At 34.7% G+C, this 26,446-nt stretch overlaps 1 protein-coding gene and 1 pseudogene across 3 annotated transcripts in view; both read right to left on the bottom strand.

The window, feature by feature from the left end:
• The window catches only part of LOC308340730, a 42,520-nt pseudogene extending 30,916 nt beyond the window's left edge, over window positions 1-11,604 (bottom strand). Inside the window, exon 1 of the transcript in view lies at window positions 11,354-11,604. The product of the transcript in view is annotated as an uncharacterized misc_RNA (transcript). The remainder of the gene's footprint in view (window positions 1-11,353) is intronic.
• The window catches only part of FAF1 (Fas associated factor 1), a 464,195-nt gene that overhangs the window by 180,972 nt on the left and 256,777 nt on the right, over window positions 1-26,446 (bottom strand). For both annotated transcript variants that reach the window (XM_080801413.1, XM_080801414.1), the window contains one exon: window positions 16,057-16,143. In XM_080801413.1, coding sequence (XP_080657539.1) covers window positions 16,057-16,143 — 87 coding nt within the window. The remainder of the gene's footprint in view (window positions 1-16,056; window positions 16,144-26,446) is intronic.

Genomic DNA, 26,446 nt, shown 5'->3' with positions numbered 1-26,446 from the left:
TTTCTCAATAACAGAGGAAAAGAGCTTGGTTTCTTGAAAAAGAGCAGTGAAACCTTTGAAGAAAGCAGTAAAATGTATTAGAGTACTGGGCTAGCAGTTATTTACTGCAATTTAGAGCCAATCACTTGACTTTTCAGAGTTACATTTAATATAAACACATGAAACACTTAGTGTATTTTATGCCGGGGCAATGCTAGGCACCTGAGACACAAAGATGAATAAGATCTGCTTCCTGCCCTCAAAGAGTTCATAGTCTTATAGATCAAAGTGTATATAAACAAATTCATTGGGAGGGGTGCCTTGGGTGGCTCAGTGGGTTAAGCCTCTGTCTTCAGCTCAGGTCATGATCTCAGGGTCTTGGGATGGAACCCCACATGGGGCTCTCTGCTCAGCAGGGAGCCTGCTTCCCCCTCTCTCTCTGCCTACCTCTCTACCTACTTGTGATCTCTCTCTGTCAAATAAATAAATAAAATCTTTAAAAAAAAAAACACTACTCTAAGGGATAGTTAGAAGGAAGAAGTGGTTTGAAATAACACTAAGGAAAATTTATAATAATACCAAATGTATTCTACTGTATATTATTTCTATAAAAAATTTTTACTTATAATTTACTGCTTGGCTCAAATGAGATAAGGTATATGAAATAGGCTTTGTAAACTAAAAATAACTATATAAGTGTCTCTTAATATGCTTACCTAGCACTATATTAAGCAACTGTGGGTAGTAAAATAGAGTATTTTTTTAAAGATTTTATTTATTTGATAGACAGAAATTACAAGTAGGCAGAGAGGCAGGCAGAGAGAGAGGAGAAAGCAGGTTCCCCACTGAGCAGAGAGCCCGATGAGGGGCTCGATCCCAGGACTCTGAGACCATGACCGGAGCCAAGGCAGAGGCTTCAACCTACTGAGCCACCCAGGCGCCCCAGCAAAATAGAGTATTGCTGAACATCCCCTGCCACGTTAATCATATGGCTATTATTCAAGAACACATACATATACAAACCAAAGTGCTACAGTGAAAATCAAAAATTCAATTACACTTAAAGACACATAAACACTAATCTAAAAAGGAAAATAAAGAAAAATTTTGTTTTTCTGTTTTTGCCTTTTACTGAATAATTGTTACACTTCAAACCAGTATTAGTGCAATTCTAGAAAAAATTTGGATATTTAAAAATTGAAACTATCTTGGGAAACATGGAACACAAGAAATAGCATGGTACAAGATAAGGTCCATGGCATCAGGGAGGGAGCAGATTTGGAGGTGAATAATGGGTCTGCATTTTGCCTTCTCATTTATCACTTATGGTTTTAAACCAACATATTCATCATAATCCACTATTAAAAATAGAACTTACAGGTGCCTGTGTGGCTCAGTTGGTTAAGTGACTGACTCTTTTTTTTAACATCTTAATTTTATTTTATTTTTTTCAGTGTTCTAAGATTCATTGTTGAGCGACTGATTCTTGATTTCAGCTCAGGTCATGATCTCAGGGTCATGAGATCTGAGCCCTGTGTCAGGCTCTGCACTGGGCATGAAGCCTGCTTAACATATTCTCTCTCCCTCTCCCTTGCAGTATTTCCAACTTTTCCATTATTATTATAGTTACTTTTTAAAGATTTTATTTATTTAATGGACACAGAGAGAGATCACAAGTAGGCAAGCGGGGGGCGGGGGGGAAGCAGGCTCCCTGCTGAGCAGAGAGCCTGACGTGGGGCTCAATCCTGGGACCCTGAGATCAAGACCCAAGCCGAAGGCAGGGACTTAACCCACTGAGCCACCCAGATACCCCATTATGGTTATATATGACTACTGATTTTTGATGCTACTATTATAATTGTCTTAGGGAACCATGAACCACACCCATATAAGGCAGTGAAGTTAACTGAGAAATGTTATGTATGTTCTGATTGCTCTACCAATGAGCTTTTCCTCATCTCTCTTCCTCTCCACAGGCTTCCCTATTCTCTGAGACACAATACAGAAATTACACCAATTAATAATCCTACAATGGCCCCTGAGTGTTCAAGTGAATGGAAGAGTTGCATGCTTCTCACTTTAAACTAAAAGCTATGAATGATTAAGCTTAGTGAGGAAGGCATGTTGAAAGCCAAGATAAACCGAAAACTATGCCTATTGCACCAAACAGTTAGCCAAGTTGTGAATGCAAAGGGAAAGCTCTTGAAGGAAACTAAAAGTGCTACTCCAGAGAATATATGAATGATGAGAAAGTTTGAGTGGTCTGGGTGGAAGAACAAACTAGCCACAACATTCCCTTAAGTCAAACTCTAATCCAGAGCAAGACCCTTTCTTCAGTTCTGTGAAGGCTAAGAAAGGTGAGGAAGCTGCAGAAGAAAAATGAGAAGCTAGCAGAGGTGAGTTTGTTAGGGTTATGGAAAGAGGCCATCTCCATAATATGAAATTGCAAGGTGAAGTAGCAAGTGCTGATACAGAAGCTGCAGCAGTTATCTGGAAGCTCTAGCTAAGGTAATTAATGAAGGTGGCTATACCAAACAACAGATTATCAGCATAGACTAAACAGCTTTATACTAGAAGAAGATGCCATCTAAGTCTTTCATAGCTAGAGAGGAGAAGTCAGTGCTCACTTTACGGCTTCAAAGGACAGGCTGACTCTTGCAAGGGGTTAATGCAGCTGGTGACTTTAAAGTGAAGTCCATGCTCTTTTACCTTTCTGAAAATCCTAGGGCCCATAGGAATTACACTAAATCTACTCTGTCTGTACTCTTCATATCAAACAACAAAGCCTAGATGAGAACACAGCTGTTTACAACATGGTTTACTGAATATTTTAAGCCCACTGTTGAGACCTACTGCTCAGAAAAAAAAAAGATTTCTTCCAAAATACTAGTGCTCGTTGACAATGTTCCTGGCTACCCAAGAGCTCTGATGAAGATGTACAACAATAGTAATGCTGTTTTCATGCCTGCTAACACAGCATCTATTCTGCAGCCCATGAGTCAAGAAGTCCTTTTGACTTCCACGTTTTATCATTTAAGAAATTCATTTTGTAAGGCTATAGTTGCCACAGATAGTCATTTATCTGATGGATCTAGGCAAAACAGATCAAACAACTGGAAAGGATTCACCATTCTAGATACCATTAATAACATTCCTGATTTGTGGGAAGAAGTCAAAATATCAACATGAACAAGAGTTTGGGAAAAGTTGATTCCAACCCTCATGCCTGACTTTGAGGGGTTCAAGACTTCAGTGGGGGAAGGAACCACAGATGGGGTGGAAAGAGCAAGAGAACTAGAATTAGAAGTAAGAGTCTGAGGATGTGACTGAATGGCTGCAATCTCATGATAAAACCTGAACAGATGAGGAATTGCTTTTTATGGATGAACAAAGGAAATGGTCTTGTGAAGGAATCAACTCCTGGTGAAGAGCTATGAAGACTGTTAAAATGACAACAGAAGATTTAGAATATTACATAAACTTAGTTGATAAAGCAACAGCAAAATTTGAGAGGACTGACCCCAATTTTGATAGAAGTTCTATCGTAGGTAAAATGCTATCAAACAGCATAGCATGATACAGAGAAATCATCCATGAAAGGAGGAGCAAATTTTGTTTTATTGTTGTCTTAATTTAAGAAATTGCCCCAGTCACCCCCAACCTTCTACAACCACCATCCTGATCAGTCAGCTGTCATCAACATCAAGGCAAGACCCTCTACCAGCAAAAAGTTTATACTTGCTAAAAGCTCAGATGGTGGTTAGCATTTTTTTAGCAACAAAGTATTTTTTAAAGATTTTATTTATTTATTTGACACAGAGAGTGATACAGCAAAGAGGGAACACAAGCAAGGGGAGTGGGAGAGGGAGAAGCAGATTTCTTGCTGAACAGGAAGCCCGATGTGGGGCTCGATCCCAGGGCCCTGGGATCATGACCTGAGCTGAAGGCAGACACTTAATAACTAAGCCACCCAGGCACCCCAGCAATAAAGTATTTTTAAATTAAGTTATGTATATTGTAACAGACTACAGTAGGATGTAAACATAACTTCCATGTACACTATGAAACACAAAAATTCATTTGACTCATTTTATTGCTATACTTGCTTTACTGCAGTGGTTTAGAACCAAACCTATGACATCTCCAAGGTATAACTTATTTCCTTATGCAGTAATTTGTAGTTTTCAGTGTACAAATCTTGCATATATTTTGTTAGATTTATCCTTAAGTGTTTCATGTTTTTGGGTGGAATCATGAATGGTATAATACTTCAAAAACTCCATCTTCAATGTTCTCTTTGGTGTTGTGTAGGGTTTTTTTGTTTTCTTTTTTTGTATATTAATCTTGTAGGCTCTGCCCTAGTTAATTTCACTTGTCACTTTTAGTAGCTTTTTTTGTTGATTATATTGGACATACAAAGAAACAAACTACTAAACACTCTGCAAAAGAATAAAGATAACTTACATAAATTATAAATTACATAAATTATAAAATATGTAATTTAATTTTGTTTTGGTCAGATATAACACACTTGATTGCTGTCCTCTAAAATTCATTAAGACTTTCTTTATGGTCCAGGCCATGGTCTATGCTGGTGAACGTACCGTGTACACTTGAAAAGACTGTGTACTCTGCTACTGTTTAGTAAAGTGTCTATAAATTTCAATCAGGTCAACTTGGTTAGGAGTGTTGCTCAAATCTTCCATACCCTTATCTGTCATTTTCCTATAACTGCTGAGGTAGGAATGTGAAATCTCTAGTTATAATTGTGAGCTTGTCTATTCTTTTGGTCCTGTCAGTTTTTATTTCATGTATTTTGAAACTGTTATTAGGTGTACACACATTTAATACTGTTATATCTTCTTGAACTGTCTTTTCATTCATTATGAAATGACTCTTTTTAGTCCTGGTAATATTTCTTTTGTACTCTGATGTTAAGATAGTCATTATAGTTTATTATGTTTAGTGTTTGTAAATATTTCTCCATTTCATTTATGTCTAGCTTATTACTGTCATTATATTTAAAGTATGTTTCTTACAGGCAGCATATAGTTGAGTCTTGGTTTTAAAAATTCATCTTGAGGGGCACCTGGGTGGCTCAGTGGGTTAAGGCCTCTGCCTTCGGCTCGGGTCATGATCCCAGGGTCCTGGGATCGAGCCCCGCATCGGGCTCTCTGCTCCGCAGGGAGCCTGCTTCCTCCTCTCTCTCTGCCTGTCTCTCTGCCTAGTTGTGATTTCTCTCTGTCAAATAAATGAAAAAAAAAAAAAAAAAGATTAAAAAAAATTCATCTTGACAATCTTTGCCCTTTAATGTACAGACTGTTTATATTTATTAAAATTATAATGTGGCCGGATTTAAATCTTTCATCTTGCTATTTGTTTTGTACATATCCCATCTTTCCTTTTTCCTGCCTTATTCTGGATAATTTTTTTTAGTATTCCACTTAATCTATCTTAATAGCTTATTAACTATATTTTTTGTCTTTTTTTTAGTGGTTGCTCTAAGGTTTACAATATGCATCTTTAATATAACAGACTATCTTCAATTAATATTATATCACTTCATGTATAAGAAGGAAGCCTACTACAAATCTACTTTGTCTTTCATGCTCCTGTTGTCACTTATTTTATTTCTATACATGTCCAAAAGTCAGTATTAGTTATTTTTTCTTTAAATAGTTATCTTTTAAAGAAACTAAAAACAGAAGGAAAAATGTCTTTTATATTTAACCACATTTTACCATTACTAGCACTCTTCACTTCTGTACAGATCAAAGTTTATTCTGGTGCCATTCTCCTCTTGCCTAAAGAACTTATTTTAATATTTCTTATAGTGCAGGTTTGCTGGCTCCAAATTCTCTCAGTTTTTGTTTAAGAAAGTATTTTTCCCTCAGTTTTGAAAGATTATTTTCACCTTCTACAGAATTCTAAGTTGTCCTTTTTTTTTTTTAACTTTCAGTACTTTAAAAATGTCATTCCATTGCTTTTTTAGCTTGCATTGTTTCTGATGAGAAATCTAGCATCTATTTTTTTCCCTTGTGTAATCCGTGTATTTTTTTTTCTTTCTCCTTGAAATTTCTTTCTCATTATCACTTGTTTTCAGCAATTTGACAATGATACTCCTTAGTGTAGAAATCTTTGTGTTTATCTTTCATGGAGTTCATTGAACTTTTTGGAGCTGTAAGTTTTATAGTTTTCATCAACTATCGAAAAAGTTTAGAGATTATTTCTTCAAATATTTTTTGTCTTGACCTCCTTCCCCAATCTTTTCTTTCTCTTGAGGATTCCAACTGCCTGTTTGTTAGACTGCTTGATTTTGCCCTAGAGGTCACTGATACTTTGTTCATTTATTCTTGTCTTTTTTTCTCTCTGTTCTTCAATTTAGATAGTTTCTAATTTTATATATTCAAGTTCACTGGTCTTTTCTTTGGCAGTTTCTAGTCTGTTATTAAGCCATCCAGTGAAACTGTCATTTCAGATATTATGTTATCTCTAGAATGATATGTTATTCCAACTTTTTTTTTTTTAAGATTTTATTTATTTATTTGTCAGAGGGAGTGAGCACAGGCAGACAGAGAGGCAGGCAGAAGCAGAGGGAGAAGCAGGCTCCCTGCTGAGCAAGGAGCCCGATGTGGGACTCGATCCCAGGACCCCGGGATCATGACCTGAGCCGAAGACAGCTGCTCAACCAACTGAGCCACCCAGGCGTCCCTGTTAGCCCATCTTATATATTCTATTCTCCCCTCAGTAAGTTCATGATTTTAAATCCTTGAGCATATTCATATTACTTATAATAGCTGAGGTCCCAATGTACTAATTTCATTATCTAAGTCACTTCTATTTCTTTTAACTAATTTCTCTCCTGATTGTGGGCTAGGTTTCCCTGCTGTTCATGTGTATAGTAACTTTTGACTGGATGCTGGACTCTGTTTCTTAGAGGCAATTTGCTAATTTGTTAATCAACTTGTTCCTTTTGAAGTTTGTTTTTTAAGCAAGTAAAATGGCAGTCCTAGAGTAGTCTTCACCCTAGGGGTTGTTTATTCATTCCATTAAGGTGTGACTCTTCTGGAGGGTATCTCCTGAATGCCCCAGGTAGTCACTGAGGTGTCTCTACTATGGCTGGTGGGAACTCAGATTTTTCTCAGTTCCACGTGAGATCGGAATTGTTTGCCTTATAGCTCTCAGTTAATTGTTCTTTTTCCTGGAGGTCTTTCGTTACCCAGCCTCCTGGAATTTCACCCTACGCATGCAGATTGGTATTCAGCTAAATGCCATGTGGGACACTATGTAGATTTCTAGATTTCTTCCTCTGTTAGTACTCTATCTTGCAAAAAGTCTAGCTGCCTTGACTTCCCTAAATACTCTGTCTCTTCAAACTCAATAAAACAGCAAGTTCTGCTTTGGTTTCTTCTCCCTACTTTGGGATCCAGAAATTGCCTACAGGCAGAATTTAAGACCACCATGGGGTCCATGTGTTTCCTTCTTCAGAGTCCTGCACTACCTGTTGTCTAATATCTGAAAATAGTTATATACCATATATTTTAACCAGTCTTCTAGTTGTTTATAGAGAGAAGAACATTTTCATAGCAGTTACTTTTTCATGGGCAGAACCAGTAGTCTACACGTTTGGGATTTTAATAAACTGAAATCAAGATTCATAGCATCAGATCATAGTGCTTGTAAATTTCCTGTTGGGGGATGTCTTGCTTCCATGTGCTTGCCCTCATATTTACTGAGTAAATATGTCCCTTGAATGTTTCATCCATCCTCCCGAATTTCTCACTCTCTGTTCAGGGTATAGTCCATTTCAAAACTTTTCATTGCTTTTAAAATCAAACTTTCTTCTGCTTTTAAAGGTGTTCTTTCTGGCTGTTTAGTCTTTGCCTGTGTTATTTGTAAAAGACTCTGTATGTTGACAAGGGCAATGAATGCTCTGAAGCTATGGAGTTTCACCACCATCAGAAGCAACATTATCTACAACCTTGCCAAATAAAGAAAGAGCCAGTGAAGACATTCAAAGACTGCCTAAATTTGTCTGACCTAAGCCAGGGCAACAGAGTAATTTAAATAGCATAAAATGGCTCTGAATCTACCCAAAGAATGCTTCTGATTCTGCATGTGTATGTGATATAAAGAAGGTGCTTACCCAAGGGAAAAGGAGCTAATGTTTGTTGAATGCTTACTAAATGCCAGACATTACACAAGGGGTTGGCAAACTTATTCTGTAAAGGTCCAAACAGTAGATATTTTAGGCTTTGTGGGCAGGTGGTTTTGTTGTAACCACACACCCCTACCGTCAGTTATAGTATAAAAGAAGCTGTATACAATACATATACAAATGAGTGTGACTGTGTTCCAGTAAAACATTATTTACAAAAATAGATGTTGAGTGGATTTGGGCTGACAGTTGTAATTGCCAAACCCTGCATATTATGTGCTTTACCTATTAGGTAAAACCAACTGAAATTGTTAATATTCAACTATGTCATTCTTTAAAAGTGGCAATTTCATGTTTCAACCTGTTGTATTAATCCATTTAATCTTCACAATAGACTTTCAAGGGTATCAAGAGCATCCTCATTTTGCAGATGATGAAACCGAAATTCATACCTTAAGTAAACTACCCAAATAAGAGCAATATTGCGATTCAATGAACTTAGATTACCCTGCTCTGACACACAGACATGCACATGTTGGTATGAAACAACTTGGTGTCGCCCTGTCCCCCCAACTATGTTTTTCTACTTGCCACTAGAAACATTGAGGTTTAAAAAAAAAAAAAGATTTTTTATTTATTTTATTTGACAGAGAGAGAGAGAGATCACAAGTAGGCAGAGAGGCAGGCAGAGGGAGAGGGGGGGAAGCAGGCTCCCTGCTGAGCAGAGAGCCTGATGCCGGGCTCCATCCCAGGACGCTGAGACCATGACCTGAGCCGAAGGCAGAGGCTTAATCCACTGAGCCACTTAGGCACCCCAAAACACTGAGTTTTGATAATTTAATTTTTATTAGAAAGAAAATAAACCTGATTCTCAGTTTATCAAGTTACTATAATCATACAAATTCATTGTTTAGTTGTTTATTATCACAGATGTCAACTTAGTGGAGCTCTGAACAATTCAAATGACTGAATGTACTCTATGTTTGATCCTTTTAAAGCATACAAAGATGAGGACAACTGTTCTTACTCTCAATTTTTAGAATTTATAAAAGAGAAATACAAGAATACAAATTAAAATACAATCAAATATCCCTTTCTCTGGGAAGTCCTTTTCTCACTACCCCCATCTGTCAGCAAAACTGGTTGCTTCCTCTTCAATGATCCCTCTGCATTTACATAAACTTCAGTTGTCATTGCTCATACATCTGTCTCACACTGTATTTTGCAGTCCCTGAGGAATGGACCTGAACAACAGGACCTTATTCTTGCAACTTTCAGGGCCAGCATGTTTACTGGCCTATAAGAGTTGTTCTACAAATGTCAAGTGAATGAACAGATTAAAAAACAACAACAAAAAAAACAGTAACAGCCAAAGGTTAACTATGTTAGACATTATCTTGTATTGACTACTTTAATCTTCAAAATAAACTTAAAGGAGTAACTACATTTATAACTACGGACTCTTTCAGTCTTCACAATACCTCTAGGAGTAATCATCTCTCTTCTACACTTAAAGAGACTGACACCAAGAGAGGTTAATTGCTTGTGGTTATTCAGATGGTAAGCAATAGAACCAGGTGAGAGGAATAAAGAAGAAAGAACCAAAGAAGGAAAATTAAAATAATTTAAATAGAAGAACAGAGGGGCATCTGGGTGGCTCAGTCAGTTAAGCATCCCCCTCTTGGCTTCTGCTCAGGTCATTCACGTGTTGTGGGGTTGAGCTCTTGTCAGCCTCTATGCTTGGCAAAGAGTTTGCTTGAAGGTTCTCTCCCTCTGTCCCTCTCTCACAAGGATGCATGCGCTCTCAAATAAATAAATAAATCTTTTTTAAAAAATAGAAGAAAGAAATATAAAGTTATTTCTAAGAGGGTTGGAGAATGTGGCTTGGGAAGAGGCATATAGGCAACGTTTCTTAAAGAAAAGTCTTGGAGGAAAGAAATTATTGCTCTAGGTATTCCAGACAGAAGGAATAGTATGATTAACTGACACTGAGTAGGACAGAGTATCACGCATATTTCAAGAATAGAAAAACGAGTAGTTAGCTAAAGCTGAGAAATATATGTTATCATATTCAATCATTGAGAAATATTTACTGAGCATTTATTCTGGGCCTATATGGGAAAATAAACCTGGAAGAGAAATTTCAGATCAAAGAATGAAGGGTTTTGAGTGCCAGGATAAAAATCTGTACATAAATCAGCAAGTATTGGTTTTCCATTGAAGATAAGTAAGCAAGGCTGAATGTGATTCATTCTGGACTTCAGAAATGTTAACCTTCCAACAATGGATGGAATGACTACAGTGGAAGCTTATGAGTTTACGTAGTAGGTAATTATAGTGTAATAAGTATGTGGTAACTGTGAGAGCTTGCTTATTCAGAGAGCAGCTCCCGTAAAGTGGAGGGCAGGGATCCAGTGGCAAGGGAATGTCCATAATTTGACACCTGTCAAATCCAATGCATCAGGGAGAAGTTACAGAAGAAAATGGTTTCCATCACAAGGATCAAAGTAGATAACATACTCACATTCACAAATTCTTTTTATTTAAAACTACAAAAAAGAAAGAGGGATATGTGTGTGGTTTTTGTTTTGTTTTTATTTTATAGAAAAACCATTGTGGGATGATTCTGCCTATAAATGATCTCATTTTCAATGTGAAGATATTTAATATGCAGCTTTCTGATTCCTAACACATACGTAAAGAACTGATTCTAAAATCCCTAATTCCTCAATAGGCACCCGGGTGGCTCAGTTTGTTGAGTCTCCAGCCCTTGATTTCAGCTCAGGTCATGATCTCAAGGTCCTAGGATGGAGCCCTGTGTTGGGATCCATGCTCAGTGAGGAGTCTGCTTAAAGATTCTCTCTCCCTCTCCCACCATCCCTCCCCCACCTCAAATAAATAAATCTTTAAAAAATAAAATTCCTGATTTCTTAAATTCTGAGTTAACATTCCTTTAGCCAATGATGGAACCATAGAAGCCCATTAGTAAACTCAAAAGAAAAAATAGTACACAATAAAAAAGGATTAAACCTGAAGGATTACATTGTGTTTGCAGCCATTGCTGCACCACCTCTAGCTCACCCAGCTCTAGCTGAAGGAGAAGGGGGGTAAGTAAGGAGGTCTCTAGTCCATGGCTCCTACAAAGTGGACTGCAAATCCACTAGTGGTAAAGCACTGAGGAAGCAATGGATACAAAACCCACTAGCAAGAACGCACCCTCTCCTAGAAGGGGGAGCAAACCTAATCATTACAGGCTTGGTATTATGGCACTCCATGAAATTAGGTGTTATCAGAAGTTTGCTGAACTTCTGATTCATAATCTTCCTTTCCAGCAGCTGGTGCAAGAAATTACTCAGGACTTCAAAACAGATTTGTGCTTCTAGAGTGCAGCTATTGGTGGTTTGCAGGAGGCAAGTGAGGCCTATCTGGTGGGCCTTTTTGAAGACACCGACATATGTGCTATCCATGCCAAATGGGTAAAAATTATGCCAAAAGACATCTAGCTAGCATGCCGCACACGAGGAGAATGTGCTTAAGAACCCACTATGATGGAAAGCATTTCATTCTTTTAAAAAAAAAAAAAATTCTCTTCTTCCTGTTATTGGTAGTTCTGAATGTTAGATATTTTTTTCCATGGGGTCAAAAGATACCTAGGTATATGACTGAAAGTGGGAAAACAGAAGACATAAATCAGGTATTGGCAATTTTTCCATTTTCATTTGTGTGTGAATTTATTTTTTATTTTTTCAGTGTTCCAAGATTCATTGTTTATGTGTGCGTGAATTTTAATATAAATGCAGGGATGTAAACCATTAATGCAAGTCAAATATTTCAGTGAACAAGTTTCAGCAGTTCAACTTTATAGCAATTATAAATAAAACCGCTAAATTTTTTTACACGATGCCAGCATTTGGATTTTTTTAAAAATGAGTAAAATTTCTTATGATGGCAACTAAACGGTGTTCGTAGCATTTTTATCATACAGTGGATTCCATTCATTCACTATACTTTTCTGAGGTGTCCTACATGCAAGTATATGTTTTAATATGGTCTCTCTTCTGTGCTGTTCCTGTAAGTTTTCTATTAAAATACATTAAACTATAAAAAATTTTTAATTGAAAAAAGGCAGGATTTTTCTTCCTTTGTGTAAGCATTATTAAAATTGGAATTTTTAAAACTACTTATATTCAAATTGTCTGCATTATAATAAATAAGAAGACTAGACATAATTCAGAGTGTTAAAATTATTTCTACTCTCTGGAAACCAAGAGCGTCCTTGTTAAAGTGTAAAATGAGATTTCGCCTACTTGCAACTCCTTGTTCTCACAGCTGAACTGTCACAGCATGAAAACATTCCCCTACTGGTGCAGCTTTAGATACCTATTTCCCTGGTGAAAGAGTGCAAAAGGAACTGAAAGAGTTATTGACAATTCATACAGTATCCCATACCCCATTAAAGTACAGCTACAAGCAAAGAAAATATTTTAACTCTGAAGGGAGATGGGACAACAATGTTTTAAATGACTGTTGACTTCACTGAGTAGCATTGAAAATGTCAAAAGAGTGTAGTCTATCATGTTGGTAAGAGACTCAAGATTATACAAGAATCTAATTATAAGAAGTCTATTTCTTTGCCCTGTTTGCTAAGTCAAAGGTTAATGAGAAGTACGCTAAAGAAAACATCTCCTGTTTTATTGCAGAAAATTTCTCATACAACATAAAAATGTAAATGAAAAAGTATTTTAATCTAGTTCTCTCCATTAACTTTTTAAAAAATAGCTTTTGCGGTATAATTTACATGCCATAAAATTTACTCATTTTTAAGTGTTCAACTCAATGATTTTTAGTAAATTTACAGAGTTGTGCAACCTTGCCACAATCTAATTTTAGAATACTTGCATCATCTCAAATCCATTAACTTCTTGATCTATGATGTTTCCATAAATTCATGGAAGTCATTGGTATCTAAAGTTACTATATATTCAAAGCCACACAAATATCTGCAATTGAGCAGGGAAAGTGTAAACGAACCTCACTTTTAATGACCTTTATAATCAATCCTCTACTCTGGCACTGGGAAGAAAATGTTCAGGTGCTTTCTCTGAAAGTTAAACCATTCTAAGTATTAAGTTATGGCACACTGTCTTGGAAAGAAATTAATTATATTTTTGTTGGTAACACATTTCAGGCTGTTTACACAGCTGACATTTCTCAGCTGTACCCAATTCATGCCCTAAGCTGTGAGGACGATCTTGTTTTGTAGCAGATGCCTCCACTTGAGTGATTTAAATAAGTAAAAAAACACCATCGCCTGCAACAATATAGATTACAAGCACCAGCTTTATGAGTTTTTATAATCCTAATGAAAGAAAGGTTTCATGACATTTCTTTGGCTGGGATCTCCTTAGAAGACTACAGTTATAAGCCATTTTTGCCAAAACCTAAGTACTGGAGCTAGTGGATCTGCTATGGCACCAGTTAAAAGCAGCCTGGCCCTAAACATCTTTGTTGTATCAAATCATGCAGCTCAAGGCAACATTCTGCCAATGTGGCAACATTTGCTCTAGGGAGGTGTGGGCAGGCATCACTTCACAGGTTCTGGGACAAGGTGCAAATATGAATAATGAGGCAAAAAGAATCTAGTCTCTTAATGGAGATTCCCTCTTGTGTTAGCTGTGACTTAGATACAACACCAGGTAGTATTACAGTCTTGAATATGGTGAGTTTAAGCTGCTTTCTATATTCTCCTATAGGGAATGAAACTGCATTAGAACTCTTTGGTACAAAATTAAATGTTACAACAATCATTAAAACATGGCCTCATAAAAAACTGTGTCAACTCAGTTTAATTTTTACCACCTAAAATGTATAAGGCATGATCCGACAGAAGAATTTATCACTGAATTCTTCACTAAATTTGCCTATCACTCTTGGAACTTGAATCTGAAAATCCTATTTCAGTCTGGTGTCTTGAAGTATGGGGTCTCAGAGCAGTTGGCTTTCCACACCCTATGACGTCCCACATTTCTGGACTATATCACTTTATTTTCTTACAATTATTGTTGCTTTAAACTTTGTGTTATAGACAATTTCAAATATATATAAAAGTTGAGAAAGCAGTATAATAAACTGAATATACACACCATTCAGCTTCAACAACGGTCAATACATGGCTAACTTGGATTTACCTGTATCTTTACTCACTTTCCCAACCTCACAAATTATTTTGAAGCAAATCGCAAATACCATTTCATTTATACAACCCAGCCAATTCTTGCATGTGATACTTCTCTGAGTTAATACTGTATGTTAATATTAATTATAATAGTGACTCATTTATTGAGTGTCTACTATGAGCTGGGTACAGTATATATATATATATTCACTAATCCTCCTCATAACAATACTGCAAATTAGTGAGGTAACGGAAGCTCAGAGAATTTAAGTGACATGGTCAGATCTTAATTATTTTCTTCTATAAATGTTATTATTTCTTGTAACAGATTATTTAACAATGTTAAGAACATTTCTCGTTTCTCCATGTCTCCCCAGGTAAACAGAAGACTATCATTTATGAACATTACTCTTATTTTAATAAAAATAAATGTAGCACATTTTCTGTCAAATGTGTCAAATTTTCTCCAGTAGGGAAAAAAAAAAATCCAAATAAAAACAACAACCACATCCTTACCCATTAGCCATGGACAACCAGCCAATAATTCTAATGATTTACTATATCAACATTAAGATCAGTTGCTTAGAAATAAACGTGCCTATATGTAAACAAGTTTTTCTGAAAGGGTTCACTTAAAAAAAAAAAAGTTGCTCTACTTTCTGATTATATTTTTCAAGGTCTATAACCCACAAAGCATTTTAAACTGTGGAATAATTTAGATTCCTTTAGCATCTACAGAAATTGTTTAAAAATGTTTCTATCTTCCACAAAATATATGATGGTGGTGCTGAGATAGAAGGAGTAATTATTATTCAGATGGAAACACAGTATTTAATAGAAAATACAAAACGTAATTCACTTCCTAGTTACAATCATTTGAGTATTTATTATTAAAAGATGTTTACGAAGTCTCAATTTCTTTTTAGCCCTATTTTTTATAAACGCTGGACTTAACTACAAAATTCTTGAAACAGTCTCATTTTTTACCTTTTCTTCTTTTTCTTTCTTCTTTTTTTTTTTAAAGGGTATCTGGTTAGAATAAAATTATAGGTAAAAGTGGCCAAAATGTAATTTCAGCTGGCCTCCTTAGATGAGAAAATTTACTTTCTGAGAAAAGAATAAGCACTGCAAACAGGGCAGAGACAGGAAATGTTTCAAAATTTACAATAGGATAATCATCATAAATAGATATAGTAACAGGTAAAAATGACAGACTAAATCTTTTCCTCTAGCTTATTATGGCAGTGAAAATTATGGGTAGTTTAAGAAAAAAGGGCCATTAATATTTCTATAAAAATTAACTTTTTAAAAAAGTACCAACCTACTATGGTAAATGTAGTTTTAAAATTAAAATTAAATATACTGGTAAGGTTGATTTTGAGACACCTATAATTTAGGAAAAAAATTTGTGCTTAGGATATTTCATTAGGAATGTCTAAATATATTCTTTTCATTAAGGAAAAAATTAAATCAAGTAGCATCAAATTCCTGATACTGACACTATAATATTACCAAAAGAATGTTGATATACTTGGTTTATCAAGTATATCAACTGTATATCAAGTATATCACTGCAAGTGAACTCAAATGATCACAACTCCTTATTTTGACATTATTTGATATATAAAGTTCTTTCAATGGAACATTCAAAGCATTTGATTCTGCTTATTATCACAACCAACTAGACTGAAAGTGGCAAAAGAGAGAACAGAATAAAAAAACTGATAACTCAACTGTTACTTACCGAGTCATCTGTGGCAGAAGTTGGCCAGCCCTCCCATAATTGATGGCGAACAGGAATACTTGTAAGGTCATACACATTTCTCTTTACCTATACAAAGAAAAAGACAGCACAATTAAAATAAGGTTTTCCCGTGACTTATGATCATTGATACTCATGTGATATTCATGTATTTCCTTTTCTCTTCTGGATTTGAAACAAAAATTTGAAACTAGGAAAACAAAAGTCAAAAATTCTGTAAAAAAATTTTAAATCAAATTTAAAAGCAGATTCTCAATGAAAACTAGGTGAAATAAAGGTTCAATAAACATCTCCCTCTGCCGATTGTTTTTATATTCCTGGATGACTTCAAGTTTCTTTTTAGTCAGGAAACTTTAGGTATACGGTTCATCTATGATGAACTATAATTTTAAGTGTTAATAATGTATCACATCTTTAAATGACTCACAATGTGCAACAAACAAAAGATACACTTCAAGTTTCTATGTAGTTTTTGTTGTTCGTTGTGTTTTATTTTTTGGAGAGGGCAGGAGGAAAAACCTGAAGTTACCTTTATTGTTTGGTATAAGTTTCAAAAATACAAAAACTTAATAAAGCAGCACAGATTATTTCTTTGGTATCACCCCAAATTAAAAACTATTTCAACAGAATATTTATTAACTGAGAGCCATCCATTAATATACTATTTAGGCTCTTCCTGAAAATAGGGTAATGATACATTTTAAATATGGTTAAAGATGAAAAACTACTTTCCTCAACATGCAACATTATACCTTTCATTTTAAAAGGACAGGAGATAAGTAATTTCTCCAAATAAAGTGTTGGAAGGTTAAACTCTATGTTACCCAGTAATTAAGAGGTGTCATATCTGTCTTCAGCTTTACTTACAAATAGGATACAGAAATTCTATTTCATTCTGAGTGTATTTAATTTAAGAAAATAAACAAGACCTAAGAATAGAGAGATCACCTATCTTAACTAACTCTTCAAGTTAGGTAAAGGGATACCTGAGTGCAACAAGTAAAGATAGTACTGAAATGTTGCACATAACCTGTTCTGTGATGCCGCTTCGATATGGAAAACAAGCAGTATTCATTCATGTTTTAAAAATGCAGAAGCCTAAAGTATCATGTTGTCCAATTACAGCATCTTGTATCACATTACTGTTTATTATACATACACACATCTAAGTTATCCTTCCAGTGAAACAGAGATATATATTCACTGAGGAAAAGAAAAACAAAACAAAACAAAACATGGAACTCAATCTATTTTTATCTCTAATGTACACCTGTGAAAAAAGACTAAGTAAGTGAGAACTGAGGAGCCTGGGGGCATGGCTTGATCCCCACTCAATTCAAACAAACAGCTTTTCTTCAGAGGTTCTTAGCAATGGCCAGTCTACCATGCAGTATTTTGTTTATGGTCAGTTGCATTAAGTTTGGAAATTTTCACTAGTTATTATCAACCCAACAATTCAACCAAATGCAACTAGGCAAACTTCTGACCACTTCCACTAGCCAAGACTATTTTGTCATGCTTAAACATTAGTGCTCTTAAGAAGGGTGTTCCATAAACCCAAAGCATTATATTAATGAAAGAAAGGGAAAGGACGGAAAAGGGATTATGGGGAGACTTTAGGCCTCAACACAAAAAATTCCTTTCTTAAAAGTTATTTTTGAATTCTGTTGTCTATATAAGCTTCCTCAGCTATTTGGGGAAGGGGGATAGAAAAAGACAAGGCAAATATTTACATCTGTTGGAAAGGTGGGAAGCCTACCCCAGCACTGAAGAGTATACACAAATACTATGGGTTGAGTATATAAACAAATAACTCTGGAGTGGGATTCTTTAAATTCCACCTTAATTCCAAAACACAACAATACGGTATTATGAAATAAACAGTATTTTTCTTCTTCCATTAACTCATCTGTAACTACACTGAATTGAATAACATTCCTTTGCTATTCTAAGCCTGAAAAGCATGTTCTGGCTATAGTGTTATGTTGGTATAAAGCACAACGCCAGACTGATGTGCTGAACAAAAGTGATCAAAGTTAGAGTAATGTTAGCCATTGCACAAGTATTTGGCTTCATTGTTCTTCCCAGAATGACATCTGTTAAGCAACTTGTCATAGAATAAACTGGTTAATGCGGACAGAACTTGGCTGAGACAGTACAACGTAAAGCATTTTAGGGAAAGCATATTAGGCTAATGTTTGATTGTTCCAATGGAAAAACTAAATAGGCAGAGTTTCTGAGATTAAATGAAAAGAATCATGTGTTAAACCACAATCACTCAACAATTTAAGTGAAAACAAACTAGTCTTTCAAAAATAATTCCCTGTTTTATCAATGTTGTAACCATTGGCAGATTTTACCATTATATGAAAGAAAGGTAAGTGATAATGATAGCAAAAGCACAAAATGAGAGATGGTTTTACTAATGGAGATATTCAAATTCCATTATCTTCATTGACAGTTTTACTTAATTAAAATTTTACGTCACAATCTTGTAGAGAAGGAAAAAATCCTAAATGTACACAAAAGTAAAAATGATTCTTCTAAAAAATCAGTATTCTAGGAAACCTGAATAACAAAATACAGCTGTGTATAAAATGATGCAGAAGAATTTAAGGTCACCAGGATCAAATGAAGAACACAAGTTCTCTCAGAGAGGGAAGAAGGATGGAGAAAAGAGGAAGGAGAGCAAGAGCCTGGGGGGAGAAAGGCAGGACTAAAGGGAAGGGAGACGGGGGACGGGGAGGAAGAGAAAAAAACTGAGAGACTGATTTGAGAGATCTGACAGCACTTGAGAGAGGCAGAAAGAACAAATACACACACACATACAAGCTGGGATGTTGTAGCTGGCATACCCAGCTGCCATTATTGTGCTACTTCTGATGGAGTCCCATCTTTAGAGATTTGTGTTAAATTTCAGTTAAGGACAAGTGGCACTTCACAGGGTAACATTTCCTAAGGGCCTTTTTGTCTTACACATTTTCCTTGATCAGCATTGGCTCAATAACATGTTGAACTTTCATAATCTTTTCAATTCTGGTTATGCATTAAGCTCTAAATCTATGAGATTTCAGTCTGCTAAACTATGCAAATGTTTCAATTAGTTCTCAAAAAATTTAATAAATGCTTTGATTACCAGCTGAACATAAAGTTATGTTGCTAAGTATACTATATTTGGATCAAGTATTCTAGACTGACAACACACTTTTCAGTGTGTTCTTCAAACTTCATATTCCCTCATGTGCAATTTTCAGTGATAAATACAGCACTGGGGAAAAGATCATTTTTATTATGACATGTGCAATATAAAATTATGTAAGATCTTCATCTCCTACAAAGTTTTCTTTTGAGTTCCATAAATTTTCAAATTATTTTATTTTTTAGTTAAATTTTATCAGAATTTCTAAGAAAAAAAATTCTTAGGAAGTTACTCTGCTAAAGGCTAAATTTTAAGGCTCAGATTAGCCTCAAATGAGTTGTTTGTAGCTATTCAAACTGAAATATAAAAAACTTAATAGAAACTTGTCAGCCTTAATAAAATCATTCCTTGTGTGCTAAACGTTGATCAAACTACAGAAAAACATTTCAGGGAATTTTAAATGTCATTTCGGTATTATCCTAAGAGAAAGCAGATTCTGATAGTAGGAAGCAGATTCTGATAGTAGATTTGAGGTAGGTTTGAGATCTGAGTAGGTTTGAGGTATTATGGCATAATGAGAGGAAAGAACTAGATTGCTAATCCTAATTTTGCCCAGCTGTTATTGTGGGCAAGTTGGTGAAATCTCTCTGAGACTTAGTTTACTCAATATTATAAGAGAATAAAACAAGATCACTTCTGATTTTCAAAATTTTAAAATTTTATGACAATATTGGGAATTAATCCTAGGAACAGGAAAATTAGAGCTAACTACATGTAAGGCAAGCAAGTAATGTGGAAAAGTTTAAAATGGAAATGGAAGAAAAATAGTAAAGAGTTAATACATCAAAAAGGAAAACTGCAAATAATTTCAGGTAAGAAATATAAATTTATAATAAGTATTTATGTGAATTTTTTTCTTAGATGAGCAAATTCTTAGCTTCTGCTTTTTATTATATTAAAAGTCTACATTTTTTTAAAAGGCTAAATAACAGTTTCCACTTATGAAATCTCATTTAAAAATAAAGCCACTCATGTTGGTTTCCCAAATAACTATTCCATCAACCAAATGTTATCAGTGAGGTTACGGTTTTGCCAGAATACTACTAGCTAAGTGTTACAATTGTAAAGTCCCATTAATTTATGTCAACATCTTTAAAATTTTGAAATCTGGCTCAGGATTCGTCACATAACAAACATTTTAAGACAGCAAAAAAAGAAACAAAATACTTAATTGCCATGGGATTAGAACAGCTATAAATTTATGAGCATTCTAGTTCCTAATTTTTCTGAATTAAGAATACTATTACAAATTACAACTCTTACCAAAGAGCACCCAGAAACAGACAACTATCTCATTCTCTTATCAATCTCAGAAGAAAAAGCCTTTGGTTCTATTAGAACCTGAACTTATCCAAATTTTAATTATATCAAACTTTGAACTCCAAATTCTTCACACTATCAAATGATGCTCTGGTTAGGAGTTTGCTAAATAGTAACTGCACTAAACAAATAAGTATTTGTGTGTGGGTGTTTAAATCAAAATAAGGCATACAGACTAGGCTTCCTTCCAGTTTCCTAGCAATCTTTGGTGCTCTGAAAGGCTTACAGTTAAGAAACCAATCGTTCCTGATCCAGACTGGGTTTTGAACACATACTTCGTATCTAAGGATTTTTCTTTTTCTTCTTCTTTTTTTTTTAACATATTATATACTCATCACTGCAGTTGCAGATGGATTTGTTTTACTAAGATGCAAGTTAAAAGCCTCCTAAAAATCCTTCCTGAACAAAAACACTTGAAACCGGATGGTGCAAGGGGAATGAGAAGGTGGCATCAGTAATCAAATGTTAATTAGCAAGCTCTTTTCCCCCTTCCCTCAGGGCTGGCCTGTGTTAGAGAATTCAAATCAGAAATCAATGCTCCAAGTGTTTAACTATTACTTCTTCTCATTAACCATTTAAAAGACTCAGCAATTCTCTCCTCATAAAAACAGTAACTCGAGACATTTCTTTTTCTCAAATACCATCTTTCCAGAAAACAATGAAGATGTTGTTTGAAGAAAACTATAAAATTGAAGCTGCCTTCAATCAGGCTTTGAAATGACTGTATTCTGCACTTTAAAACATCTTTTGGCTCTAACTGAATTCTTCATTCCAACAACTGTAACTAAGTTTTGTTTTGTATACCATACTTAAAAAACTTACTCTACCTCTCACTTGTCAGCAAAGAAGTTTCACAATTAACATATTAAGAGATTACTGGGAATGATGACAATAAAGCTAATCAAATATGGAAATACATTTGAATGCATATACTTTGAAATGGATTTTAACCATCCCAAAAAAACTACCAAGGATAAGATTTAATACTTTGATTAGAAACATGGTTATATTCATAACTGCCTATCCTAAAAGGTTGGTGTGGGTGAAAACGATAAAAAAAATTGCAAAGTTAGATCATATAAAATGTGACTGAAGTGATCATTAAATTAAAATAGATTTGTATCTTTAGCTAAAGGTTAAGCCTGGATTTTAAAAGAGAATTTCTACAATGCTAAGAAAATGCTTGTAGATGAGCAAAGCTGAGAATATTCCACAAATAGTAAAGATACTAAATTTTAAGAGCTCTCTGGGAAAAAAGGGTTTTGAGAAACTATGAAGTTGCAGAGGGTGAAACCATAAACAACAACAATAAATAGAACAATTATTTTTCTACAACTGTGGTTCTCAAAGTGTGGTACCTGGAGAAAAATATTAATATCACCTGAAAACCAGAAATGAGAATTTGGGGGACCTGTCCCAGGCCTAGTGTGTTGGAAAGTCTGGGGCCTAGCAATCTGTGTTTTAATGAGCCCTCTAAGTAATTCTTACTAAGCCAAAGTTTAAGAAGCACTGTTTTAGGATGTGTGAATCATAGGCTTTCCCAGAGAACCATGCCTCTCTAGTATACTCATTCTAAAGGTCTTTGAATTTATGGCTAATGCAGACATCCTTTCTGAGAATAAATATGATTAATAATGATTTGTTACAGAAATTCCAGACATGCTATTTTATTTGAATGATAAAGCAATTATTGTTAGTTTAAGAAATTAATGAGACACTCCACTACCTCTTTACTACAGACTTTACAGTACTGAAATAATTGAGAAATAATAAACTTCATCATTGAAAAACCTGTGTTATTCTGTTTTTCTGCCTTACCTTAAATGTGATTGCTTTCTGGGTATAACATATGTTTGGACAATACAGTAAAACTGCAAATCAATAATAAATGATATACTGGTCACAATAAACAAATAATAAATAAATAAGTAAACTTGGAAAACACCTCTACACATCAGCTAAATTGAAGAAATGTTCCTAAATGTCAGAGAACCATGTTTGAGGCAAATGAAAAGGTAACCAGTTTTTTTGTTGTTGTTTTTTGTCACTCTTACACTAGCTGAAGCAAGACCCAAAGGAAAAATAGCAAGAGGTTAACCTCATTATCAGTCAGTCAAGACCTTGTCCTAGACAGTAAGAGAGCAAAGTTTTTTGAACTATTTAATGGTCTAATACATACAAATGTTTTTTAATGCTTGCAATAAATATACCAGTCACTCAAAAAATGCTCTTAAAATTTCCTCTTTTAAAAATAAAGTAAATCAATTTATAATTCTTTCCACAATGGAAAACACCAATTAAGTCAAAAGTCAATCCTAGAAATAACTGAACAATGATAAGAACATTTTTAGGAATTTTACTTTAACGTAACCATTTTATAAAGTTCAATTTTATGTATTACTTTAAAGACTGTTTATGTAAATCAAGAAATACTTGTACATAAGAAATGTTTTGATTTTTAAGTCTGAATTTTAGTAGAAAATTTGATATGATGTCAGAAGCAGTGTATAAATTAATCTTAAGGATATAATCATATGTGTAAAACCCAATATTTAACTATAAGGACATTCACTGCTCCTTATATATCATCAGACATACACAAAATTGGCACAATTCTTAATATCCAAAAATAGTTTAAATAAATAAATGGAATACCATGCATCCATTACAATGATGGTGAAGAACCAGGGTCAGCAAAGTAGAGCCCAGAGGCCAAAATCAGTGTTTGTAAATGAAGTTGTATTAGAACACTACCACTTATATATATTGTGTGTGTGTGTGTGTGTGTGTGTATATATATATACACACTATATATATATACACAATACATATATATATAATACATATATAATACATATATACACAATACATATATATATACTATATATATATATAAACTATATATATATTGTTTATATACGGTCTGTGGCTGCTTCTGAACCTACTATAATGGCAGAGTTGAGTAGATGCAACAGAGGCTGTATGGCCTACAAAGCCTAAAATATTTATTATTTAGTCCTTTACAGAAAAAGTTTGCTGACCCTGATATAGAAGAATATTTACTAACATTAAAAGTTGTTACATATTAAAGAAAAAGTGGGTTACAAAATTATGTAAATTTGTGCTTACACATATACACAAAACACATGTGTATATTATATTATATATATTACATATTTGTATGTATACTATGTGTACTCACAGAAAAAAGATATACAATAAAGATCAAATTTGTTCCCTCTGTATCATGGAATTATGACTCTCTTTTTTTAATCTTTTCTAACTTTCTATTACTTCTGAAATAAGAATTTTGTTTTACTTTCTTTTTTTTCTTTTTGTTTTACTTTCATTCAAGGTAAAGACATGCTCTTTGAGTCAGAACAACCTCGTTTTCATTTCAGCTGTGCTACTAATTATAAGTAACCCTGAACAAAGGAAAGGGGGAAGGAAAGAGAAGCAACTGAACATTCACTCAGTATCTTCTACAAACCAGGAACTAGGTTTTATGTTAACATGTCATCTTCACAATAACCTTTTACATACATTATTATCTTCATTTAACAAATGAGAAAATTGAGGCTCAGAGACAATAAATAATTTACCTAAGGAGACTCCAGTTTATAAATGGTGAGACTAGGATTTAATTTAGTTCTTGAAGATTCTAAAGTCTAGATTCTTCCACTACTATGACATAATCTTCCCTTAGCCTGAATTTACTCTTCTGTAAAATAAAGGGTTGTAATAAATTATCTTTAAGATTCTTTCCCATCTGACACTTTTATAAATGCATGTGTAAGAATTTTCTATGAGACCATTTATACTTATGCTAAATGGTGGGCATTAAGTGGTAACAAGAGTAACCAACTACAAATAAAAAGCTCTGTCATGAGATCCAGATAGCCTTTTCACACCTGTTGTGCTACAAGAGGCAATGAAGACCAAGTTACAGGCTATAGATTTTGTACTTTTAAGCACTACAGAGGAATGACAATTGCCAGATCAAATAGCAACTTGTTATTGTTTCAACAACTGAATGTGGCCTTCACAGTAAGAGGGCAGTTCCTGGTGTCACGCACAGCTGGGGAAAAAATAGCAAGATAAAAAATTTTCAAGGAAAATAAAGGCAAAAGAAGAACAGTTAAAACAGTAAATAAGTTATAAAGTGAGAGGTAGCAAAGGCTCATTCTCCTATAAACTTTTGCCCAAAGCCCGAGTTTCTACCCCATGCTAATGTAAGAGTTCTGCCTAGAATAAAAGAATATGCAGACATTTATGCTATAGACCTATTTCTTCTACTTTGCCAATATACAGTAAATTACCCCCTACCTTATTATTCTAGTTTTCATTCTCTAAATATTTGGGCACTCTTGCCAACTCCTTTTTTATGCTTTTGATTTGGACAAATGAAATTCTGGTCAAGAATTTGTTTTACTTACAATCTCTACAGGTTCTAACGTAAAATTGTGGGGCAATGACATTAATCTACCCTACCAATTTGTTTTTTCATAGAATTGCATTTTCTTTTAAATTTTACACACACACACATGCACACAGAAATTAAACTACTTGCCCAAATGTCATTCAGTTATTCTAGGTCAGGATGATAATGCAGATTTTTAAAGTTCTTAATTCATTTTTTCTTTCCTCTTAAAAAATATTTTTTTAAAGAAAAGACCATTGCTTCTAGAGGAAACTTCATATTTTTAAAAATGCTGCCAATCCTACTGTTTTGGGCAAAGACCCATCTTTATATTTTGATAAAGACTGTGTATCCTTTACCCATTCTGGTAGCACCACATTGATGCTTAGACATGATGTTTATGTTTGCTTTGCTGCTTTCTGTTGCCCATCCAGGACAGCCTTTCTCTGAGATGCTGAAAAAAGTGGTGGGAACCATTAGCAATGGAAGCTCAGTTTATAATCAGGTCTCTTATAATTTTATCTTTTCTTGTTAACAAAAAAATGCAAAAAACAAAGACAACAAAGGGACTTAGTGTTGGGGTCTGCCATGAATACTAAAGTGGCCTGGGGGTGTGGCTCATCAAGTGAAAATAAACCATTCAAGTCATCCACATCAAGGAGAAAGTTTGGGAACACTAGGCCAGTGTTTGCATTTGGGGCCCTGGAGTCAGGAGAGTTACATTTCCCTTCACTCTGCTTAACCAAGGCACCAGAGACAACCTATTTAACCTCTCCTTTTGGAAATATTAAGTAATCTCCAAAGAGCAGCCCCGAGTGATATTTAGAAGTGCGTCCAGTTAGGTTTTCCGATTCTAACTTGCTACTTTCCAAGATCAGTTTTAAGTATTACTTTCTCCAAGAGATATGTGGGTGGGAGGGCAGGAAAGTAGCTGCCTTGACTAAGAGCAAAATTATAATAAGAGGATGGGCACATAAATCATATACCTTGTTAATTTTAGGTGAATGAGGTAGAGTAGGAAACTTGTTCCAAATGACAATTTAATTAAAGCTTATCAAAGTGAACTGACACGATGAATTAAGGTCTAACACTACACACCAAACCCTAACTAAAGACTGATGCTGCCAATGCTCAGAAGCTCCACACAACTGGGTTTTAATTAAGGCAGTTACAATCCCAACCCAAGGATTTCGCCGTTAGGGCTGGCTCTGAAATGTAAATATAGCGATTTTATAAAGAAAATAACAGGAATACCCTAGCCACTGTATTCTGATCTTAATATATTAAGATCAGAAAATGTGTTTTTTTAAATCATGATTCATTAAATAAGCAGGCATTCTAAATAAATTGTCTGAAGTCTCCTGTTAAAAAAAATTACTCCTATTTATTCATTAACAAAGCTATTCCTTAGCTCATCCCTGCCATAACCTACT

The sequence above is a fragment of the Martes martes genome (genome assembly GCF_963455335.1).
Source record: "Martes martes genome assembly, chromosome: 4".
In the NCBI taxonomy this organism is placed as follows: Eukaryota; Metazoa; Chordata; class Mammalia; order Carnivora; family Mustelidae; genus Martes; species Martes martes.
The sequence above is the reverse complement of the archived record's forward strand: the minus strand, read 5'-3'. Positions and strand labels throughout refer to the sequence as shown.